Raw genomic sequence first — 9,197 nt, 5'->3', positions numbered from 1 at the left:
GTGTGTGTGTGGTGTGTGTGGTGTGTGTGGTGTGTGGGGGTGTGTGTGGGGGTGTGGTTTCTGGGATGTGAATGCTAGAGGAGCCCCCCACCACTGAGCCAGACCTCCAACTTCTCCCCTACCCCACCCCCACTCCCCGAGGCCTGCTGACCCTTGCCTCGGTCCTGGTGCAGGTACTCACCCTTGCTTTGTTCCCGCATCCACACAAACTCACCAGGCTGAACCGGGGTCTTCAGGAGCAGCCTTGAGGCCTGGCTTGCTGAGGTCCTGCTGTCAGGACAGTGCCCATCCCTGAGTGCCAAGCAAGGGCCGGGCATTAGCTAAGGGCTTTGCAAACGCCAGCTCAGTCGCCTCTAACAGTACCAATGTTAACCTCACTTGGCAGATGATACAGAAGCCGAGTCGCAGGCAGGTTAAGGGGAGCTTGCACAGCTAGTAGTAGTAAGGGTCAAAAATTGAACTCAAAAGCCATCTATTGCCAGTTTACGCTGTAGCCAAATGAAGCATCCCCATGCTTGTCCCTCTGTTCTTCCACCTCATAGATAAGGCCCAGCTGTCACAGTCTGAACCCCACGGCTCTGCCCAGTAATGTTTTCCCCTCTGGGGTCGAAAGGGAAGCTACGCTCTCCTTACCTGTTGCTGCCACGGGTCTCTCTTCTTAGCTCCTGTAAACTGGGTCGAGTGGAGGAGTGAGAGGAGCCTGAAGGTGGATTCTGATCCAGCGCAACACAGGAAAGCAGAGTGAGAAGCCCCGAGCCAGACATGAACACCACCCCATCTCTCCCAACAGAACCCACCGCTCCATCTCGAGATACTGTCCCAAAGCCTGCTTTGTCCCAGGAAGAAACTTCTGGAACTGAGTGTCAGCCCCTCAAGCGTACTCACCAGAGCCTCTAACCTCAGTGGGGACAAAGTTCGGTCTTGGAGCCCCAGGCCCTCCAGTCTTGAGAAGCAGGAAGCCCTGGCAGGACTCACTTGATGGGTGGGGATTCTGGGAGCCAGGTATGCAGAAGACCGTGCACTCTGGACCGCCAACAGAGGCTGTCAGCAAGACTCAGAAATCATCCCTTAGTCCACCCCAGCCTGGTCTCACATCCTTCTCATTACCTGGCCCCTCTGGGTGGTGCCTCCCTTTCTCTCACGGACTAGCACTCTCTGAGCCAGACTGGACCGGTATCCCTGGGGACAGCTCTTTACTCCCTCACCTGACAAGATGGTGGCCAGGGCTGCAGGGTCAGCCACAAACTCTATAGCCCCTATGGCCTCTGAAAGGGAAGAGACAGGATCAGGAAGAACAGGAACAGGGGAGGCCGAGGAACAGGTACTGCTCATATCCAGTAACAGTGAGCAAAAGAAATATTATCCAAGCCAGTCTACGGGGTGCACACCTGCAAAACCAGAATGTAGGATGCTGAGGCAGGAGAACCAGGTGTTCAAGGCCAGCCACCAGCTCATAGAGAGCTCAGAGCCTGGGCTACAGTAAGGTCTTGATAGATAGGAGGAGATCATTCGGTTGAACCTAAGCTCACCAAATGTTTGAAGAATTTCATGTAAGCCACTGCTCTGAACAGTGGGGTATAAGATAAAACAATGGTTTTGTCCTACAGAACATATCACCTGGGGGGGGGGGTGCTGGAGAGATGCCGTGGGGATTAAGAACAGTAGCACTGTTACTGTTCTTGCACTGGTGGTCAGTTCTTAGTATCTATGTCATGTGGCCGGCTCTAAGACAATCCAGTGCCTCTGGTCCCCACAGGCACCTGCTCACACATACACATCATTAAAACCGATCTCTTTTTAGGGGCTAGGCAGATGGCTCAGTTGCTAAGAGCCAGTGGCTGTTCTTCTGGGAGACCTGGGTTCTATTTCCAGCACCCACACGGCAGCTCACGGCCAGCTATAACTTTAGCTCTAGGGATTCCAATGCCCTCTTCTGAACTCCGTGGGCACTGCACTCACGTGGACTCACATAAAATAAAAACAGATCTTTAAAATATATATAATCTATTGTTGAAAAGGAAGAAGTTAAAGCTGAAGTACGGTCAGATTATTAAGAATCAGCATAGCAATGAGTATGACTGTCCTGCCTGGGGTTGCTAAAAAGGCCCAGAAGATGTGATATATATATATATATATATATATATATACACACACACACACACACACACACACAAAATATGATTGCATAGGCCTGGAATTCACTATGTAGAAAAGGTGTTTGATTCACAGAGACCACTTGTCTCTGCCTCTTAAAGTGCTGGTATTAGTGGCATGAGCCACCATGCCAGGCAAAAGATGGCATTTTGCTGAAGGTGATGGTTTCCCAGAGCAAGGAGCTTTCTGGACAAGACCCAGGTCTCTTGCAGTATGCAAGACCTCCACTCTGGGTCTCCCATCCTCACTCAGCCAAATAGGCTGTCCCCAGGCCTCCAACAGGTACCTGTCTGGGGATGGGTCACAAGCCCCACATTTGACCCCCCAGAGCTAGGTGTGAGTTCCTCCAGAGGGTTCCGCAGCTGAGTGGTCTTCAGTCTTGGTGATTTTTCAGTCTGGTGCAAGGTTTTCGATCTGAGGCCTGCTGTGTCAGTGAGTGGACGGTGACGTGGAGTACTGCGCGGTGGCTTCTGTGCTGGTGTCTAGGGGGAAGGGGAAAAATCTGGGATTCAGTGCGGGGTGGGGGGTGGGGGTGCACTGCTGACGCGAGCTGGCTCCTTGTGTCCAGCCCCTCTTACCCTCGGATCTTGGTTCTCCTGGTCCAGAGAGAGCGACTTGACTGAGGAAAAATCTGGGCATCTTTGGGAGAGTACTGGAATCTTGCTAGGGTGGGGAGATACACCTCGGAGGTGGGGATCTTTATTGGTATGGAGGGTAGTCATGGCGGCTATAATGGAGACGAGAGAAGAAGGCAGACAGGACTGAGAACCAAAGAAAATCACCTCTCAAGGCTTGGGTGCTGATATCCCTGATTCTTTCCCCTTGGTCCCAATCCATGTGCCTAGAAGCCCGCACCGGCAGCAAGGCCGCTCTCCTGGCGACTCTTCCAGAAACCCCAAGGCTGCTATCTCGCCCCGGAGCTCCAAACTGCTCTCCTCCCCAGGAGCCTCGGCAGGACTCCCCTCTAAGATCCCCGTGCCGCACCATTCCAGGAGGCCCTCGGGGTCACCTCTACTTCCTCGGGTTTTTCGCCGATTTCTTGGGTTTCTGCTTTTGCTTCTGCTGCGGCTGCTGCTGCTTCCCCGGTTTGTAAAATACGCCAAGCTCCTGATTGGCTAGTCCCCGCCGACGCGAAGGGTCGTGATGTCACACGCAGCCACCCAATCTGCAGGCTCCAAAGGCGGGGCCAGAGAAGGACAGTCGCCAAAACGTTTTCTGGATGGGAGAACAACTGACCGGCTCTCTCCGCCAATCCGAAGACGGAGCGCGAGTGGCAGGATGAGGGGGAAAGCCAGGGAGGATGCTGTTCTGAAGCCCGGGAAGGCCAGTCTGGGCTGCAACGGGCATTACCGTACTCTCGCGAGATCTGGACCCAGCCGAGGGCAGGCCCCTCATGAAGGCCGCGGAATTGTGGGAAAGGATGGCCATCGAGCCCACTGTTGACCACGCTCTCTCTGAACGTAGTGCACGGCCGGGTTTTGGGAACCATTCCGGGAAGCATGGGCACTTCTTGCGGGAGATGAGGAGCCTAATGGGTGAGAGGGCTGGAGGTAACTGAACCGTTGGAGCCCAACAAGAACGAGGAGCCAAGAAATCATGTGTCCACTCGAACCTCACAACCTGGTGGGGTGTGGTCAGACCCAGGGTGGCTGGAGCTCTATTAGAATTGAAGGGCTCCTCCTGGATGGGGAGATCTCTGCATCTTCAGGTTGCCTTCCACTGGTCTGGAGAGAGGGTTCACCTGTTACTCATTGGCAGGCAGCAGTGAGGCTGCCAGATGATGATGGAGATGGGCATGGGCAATGTCTCACCCCACCCCAGACTGGCCTCAAACTCGGGAAGCTAGGATTGCACACTCCCTGCATAGACGTCAGTTTAAGTTTAAAGGATGCTGACCAGCAAGCCAGGAACATAGGCGTTATTCGTGAAGTGCTTCCAGATCTCCCTTCCCATACTCCACTTCTTCTCACACCTGCAGATTTTATCAGCATCCATTCATCTGTTTAGCCAGATGAAGCAGAGCACACAGAAGCAGTCAGCTTGGTCTTAAGAGCGATTGTCTTCCGAATAAGCTCCTTGCCCAACACCTCGGGTCGTTTTATTTTAAATATATATGCTTTTAGTTAAAATTTTTAAAAAACAGATTTATTTTATGTATGTGAGTACACTGTCACTGTCTTCAGACACACCAGAAGAAGACATTGTATCCTGTTACAGATGGTCCTGAGCTACCATGTGGTTGCTGGGAATTGAACTCAGGACCTCTAGAAAAGCAGCCAACATTTTATTTATTTATTTGCCAGAAGAGGGTGTCAGATCACATTACAGATGGTTGTGAGCCACCACGTGGTTGCTGGGATTTGAACTCAGGACCTTCAGAAGAACAGTCAGTGCTCTTAACTGCTGAGCCATCTCACCAGCCCTGAAACATTTTTTATGCAATATATTCTGATAACAGTTTCCTCTTCCCCAACTCTTCCCTCCCTACCGGCACTTTCCTTCTCCTTAGAAAACAAGCAGGCCAACAAAACAAACACCAGTACAGAAAAGAAAAAAGCACAAGAAACACACACACAAACCAGAGCTCATAAAAACACAAAGCTGGGAACCATAATATACAAGCAAAAGCCCAGTAGAACAAACAATGCCCAAACAGAGCCATATGAGACAAGAAGTCCACCCAAAACACCACTGAGTTAGTTTGATGTTAGCTATCTCTCATTGGGCATGGGGCCCACCCCAAGTGTAGTTAACATACCCAGTTACATTCTGTACTGGCTAATTTTGTGTCAGCTTGACACAAGCTGGAGTTAAGCAACTTGAGCAAGCCAGGGGAAGCAAGCCAGTAAAGAACATTCCTCCATGGCCTCTGCATCAGCTCCTGCTCCCTGACCTGCTTGAGTTCCAGTCCTGACTTCTTTCAGTGATGAACAGCAATGTGGAAATGTAAGCTGAATAAACCCTTTCCTCCCCAACTTGCTTCTTGGTCATGATGTGTGTGTAGGAATAGAAACCCTGACTAAGACAGACTCCATTGGGGAAGACTTAACTTCCTTTGCAAGAAGTTGTCAACTGGAGGTAGCTTCTTGGTTAGAGATGGAAGCTTGTGGCTTCTGTCCCCTGCCTCAGCCTGGGACCCAGTCTGGCTTGAACCTGTGCAGGCCCTGTGTGTGCTGCCACAGTCTCTGAGCTCACATGGACATCAGTCCTGCTGTGTCTGGAAGACAAATGTTTTTTGGAGTCATCTATCCCCTTTGGCTGTTAACATCTTTTCCACCTTCACTTCTGAGTAGTTCCTTGAGCCCTCAGGGGAGCTCCCCACCCCCAGTCTTTCTGTCTACATGAATCTGTTTCTTCTGGAGATCCAAAATGTTGTGCCTTAGTTATCTGCACACTAAACCTAGCATTCTGCAGCATGCTGCTTTGCCCACTTGCTCTCTGCCTTCTCTGAGGGAGAATTCTTGACAAGAAGCTGTGTCCACAATGGCTGGTTAAAACTTCAGTGACTGGGGACTAAAGAGATGGCTCAGCAGTTAAGAGCACTAGCTTTTCTTCTAGAGGACCGGGGTTCAATCCCCAGCACCCATATGGCAGCTCACAACTGTCTGTAGCTCCTGTTCCAGAGGATCTGACTCCCTCACACAGACAGGCAAAACACCGATGTACATAAAATAAAAATAATAAATAAAAAGCTTCAATGACTGAAGGAGATAGAATGTTACAGTTAAGAACAATGACAGGGGGGGCTGGTGAGATGGCTCAGTGGGTAAGAGCACCCGACTGCTCTTCCAAAGGTTCGGAGTTCAAATCCCAGCAACCACATGGTGGCTCATAACCATCTGTAACAAGATCTGACGCCCTCTTCTGGAGTGTCTGAAGACAGCTACAGTGTACTTACATATAATATAAATAAATAAATCTTTTAAAAAAAAAAAAAAGAACAATGACAGGGGCTGGAGAGATGGCTCAGTGGTTAAGAGCACCACCCGCTCTTCCAGAGGTTCTGAGTTCAATTCCCAGCAACCACATGGTGGCTCACAACCATCTGTAATGGATCTGATGTTCTCTTGGGTGTCTGGAGACAGCTACAGTGTACTCATAAATAAATGCCTTTAAAATTAAAAAAAAAAAAAAAAAAAACAATGACAGGCTGGAGAGATGGTTCAGCAGTTACAGCTCTGACTGCTCTTCCAGAGGTCCTGAGTTGCTTGCTTGTTTTTCGAGACAGGGTTTCTCTGTATAGCCCTGGCTGTCCTGGAATTCACTCTGTAGACCAAGCTGGCTTTGAACTCAGAAATCCGCCTGCCTCTGCCTCCCAAGTGCTGGGATTAAAGGCGACAATAAGTATTCTTAATCCCTGAGCCACCTCTCCAGTTCCCAACAAAGCATTTTAAAATGTCCTGAAGGGCAGGAGGTTGGGATCCGCACCTTTGATCTTAGCACACTGGATGCTGAGACCTGCAAGTCCCTGTGCATTTGAGGCCAGCCTTGTCTACATAACAAATTCCAGGCCAACCAAGGCTAAATAATAAAACCCTGTCTCAAGATAAAATAAAATGTCTTGATTTATAACTCTCTGTTCTGTAGTCATCAAAACACCCTGCTTCTACCTCCAGACAGTGAAATTCGGGATGACCTAAATCCAGGTTCTAGGTCACGGTCACTAGGATTTGGAACCAGAATAAACAACCTCTTCTTTCTAAGTTGGGACCTGTGTTTCATTGACACTTGTAACTTCATAACCTCCCCTGGGTCCTCAGATCTGTCCTGTTTCTGCTATGGCTCTGGCTGGAACACCTCCTCACTTTCTGTCCATGTTACTGTCAGTCTGTCTGCCCGTCGTTACTATGTCAGACAGGCTCTCCTGGAGCCCTTCTGTACACACACACACTCAGTCTGGGAACGATGCCTGGGTCAGCTCTTTCCACCCTCTAAGCTGTCTGGCTAACTCTGGTTATGTCCTCTGAGTGGTGTTTATTTATGCAGAGTATGGAGCTCAGCCGGGAATTATATATTCATCAATAAGAATACAATGATTATTAACCTCTGCCTTTTCTGATAGAAGGTGCTGAGATGACCCTCTATCTCAGTGGTTCTCACCCTTCCTAATGCTGCGACCCTTTAATACAGTTCCTTATGTTGCAGTGGGTCCCAACTGTAACATTATTTCATTGATACAGTTCCTCACATTGTGTGGGTCCCAACTGTAACATTATTTCATTGATACTTAGTAACTGTAATTTTGCTACTGTTGCTAATCATAATGTAAATACTTGACATACAGGAAATTTGATAAGCTGCCCCAAAGGTTCAGAACATGGCCCACAAGTTGAGAACAGCTACTCTTTCACTTGCCTTCATATTTTCAGTGGCTTGTAGTGAGCACTTACACAGAGACCTAAATCTTTGCTGAATGAGTCTGTAAATGACTGAACGACTGAATGAATCCACGAGGAAACAGTGAAAGCAATAGCCCAGCTCCTGGAAGGCAAGAGCAGAAGGGTCATGTGTTAGAGAGGCCAGTCAGTGCCACAGAGTAAGACCTTGTCTCTAAAATGAGGGAGGAAGAGTTGAGAGATGGCGCAGTCAGTAAAGTGCTTGCCACACAAGCATGAGGACCTGAGTTCTAGCCCTAGGACCCACTACAAAAGCTGGGTGTGATGGCTCATGCTTATAATCCTGGTGCTGAGGAGGCGCAGAAAGGGCAATGTTTGGGTTTCCATGGTCTGTTGCAGAACAAAAACATTTTATGTGATTTTTCTCATTTGTCTGTCTATGTACCACAAGAACATCTGGTGACTTTGGCAGTCAGAAGAGGACACTGGGTGGTCATGATTGGACATGTAGGTGCTGGGAATTGAGCTCTGATTCTCTGCAAGAACAGGTGCCGCTAACCACTGACCCTTCTCACCAGCCCCTCCCATTGTTCTTGAAACAGTCTAAAACTCACAAGGAATTTGCAGGCATATCTGTTACTTTTTTTTTTTTACAGCATATTATTTTGGCAATAAATCGTATCACATTAGCTTGTCTTTGTCAAGTTCTGTGGCATATGTTTGTCCCTGCAAAGAAGAAAATAGCTTTGCTGTGTCCCATCCATCTCTTGCTGCAGCCCATCCCCCACCTGCTGCAGTCTGTCCACCCTTGGACTTATTCATTCAGGTTTCACTAGGCTTTCTCCACAGTGGCCTCTGGAAAAAAGGATTCAACTGCTGTTGTAATTAGTCTCCCATTTCCTCACTCCAAAACAGTTCTTCATATTAGAGAAATATCCGGGGTTTTATTTATTTATTTATTTATTTATTTTAAAGGTTTATTTATTATTATATGTAAGTACACTGTAGTGGTCTTCAGACGCACCAGAAGAGAGCATCAGATCTCATTACGGATGGTTGTGAGCCACCATGTGGTTGCTAGGATTTGAACTCAGGACCTTTGGAAGAACAGTCAGTGCTCTTAACCATAACCGCTGAGCCATCTCTCCAGCCCCGCCCCCCCGTTAATTATGTTTATACAAACTCTGTGACCTGCGTGGAAGTTCCAGCACATGGAACGAAACTGTCTTCCCCAGATGTGGGTCTTTCTTTGCTCCAAGGGTTTATTTGTTATTTGGTGCACTTGTGTTTATGGATATGGGCATGCCTGTGTCCCAGCATGTGTGTAAAGGTCAGAAAACATCTTGGAGAAGTAGGTTTTTTTCCTTCTATCATATAGGCTATAGGAAATGAACTCCAGCCATCAAATAAGCTGCAGGCACCCTTTCATGAAAAGTCACTTCAAAGCTTTTAATCTCAGCATTCCAGAGGCAGGGGCAGGGCAATCTCTAAGTTCAAGGATAGCTTGGTATAAGAGTTAAACAGAAAATCCCTGTGTTGAAAAAGAAAGAATCTCACCTTTTAGCCGGGTGTGGTGGCACATGCCTTTAATCCCAGCACTCGGGAGGCAGGGGCAGGCAGATTTCTGAGGCCAGCCTGGTCTACAGAGTGAGTTCCAGGACAGCCAGGGCTATACAGAGAAACCCTGTCTTGAAAAACCAAAAAAAA

The 9,197-nt window shown here is 48.7% G+C and overlaps 2 protein-coding genes across 3 annotated transcripts in view; both read right to left on the bottom strand.

The window, feature by feature from the left end:
* Troap (trophinin associated protein) overlaps positions 1-3,668 on the bottom strand; it is an 8,634-nt gene extending 4,966 nt beyond the window's left edge. The window contains exons 1-7 of one of the 2 annotated variants that reach the window (XM_021217025.1): positions 3,164-3,668; positions 2,733-2,881; positions 2,441-2,636; positions 1,108-1,265; positions 886-1,023; positions 634-713; positions 215-291 (exon numbers count right to left, since the gene is read on the bottom strand). In XM_021217025.1, coding sequence (XP_021072684.1) covers positions 215-291; positions 634-713; positions 886-1,023; positions 1,108-1,265; positions 2,441-2,636; positions 2,733-2,876 — 793 coding nt within the window. In that variant the 5' untranslated portion in view covers positions 2,877-2,881; positions 3,164-3,668. Of the gene's footprint in view, positions 1-214; positions 292-633; positions 714-885; positions 1,024-1,107; positions 1,266-2,440; positions 2,637-2,732; positions 2,882-3,138 lie in introns of both variants that reach the window. The other variant, XM_021217026.1, reaches the window with a different exon arrangement.
* Positions 3,119-9,197, bottom strand: part of Prph (peripherin) — a 16,000-nt gene continuing 9,921 nt past the window's right edge. Inside the window, exon 9 of the mRNA XM_021216290.1 lies at positions 3,119-3,682. Within this exon, the coding sequence (XP_021071949.1) occupies positions 3,119-3,682 (564 nt within the window). The remainder of the gene's footprint in view (positions 3,683-9,197) is intronic.

The sequence above is a fragment of the Mus pahari genome, chromosome 17 (assembly GCF_900095145.1).
Source record: "Mus pahari chromosome 17, PAHARI_EIJ_v1.1, whole genome shotgun sequence".
Lineage (NCBI taxonomy): Eukaryota > Metazoa > Chordata > Mammalia > Rodentia > Muridae > Mus > Mus pahari.
Note: the sequence above shows the minus strand (reverse complement) of the source record. Positions and strands in the feature narration are given on the sequence as shown.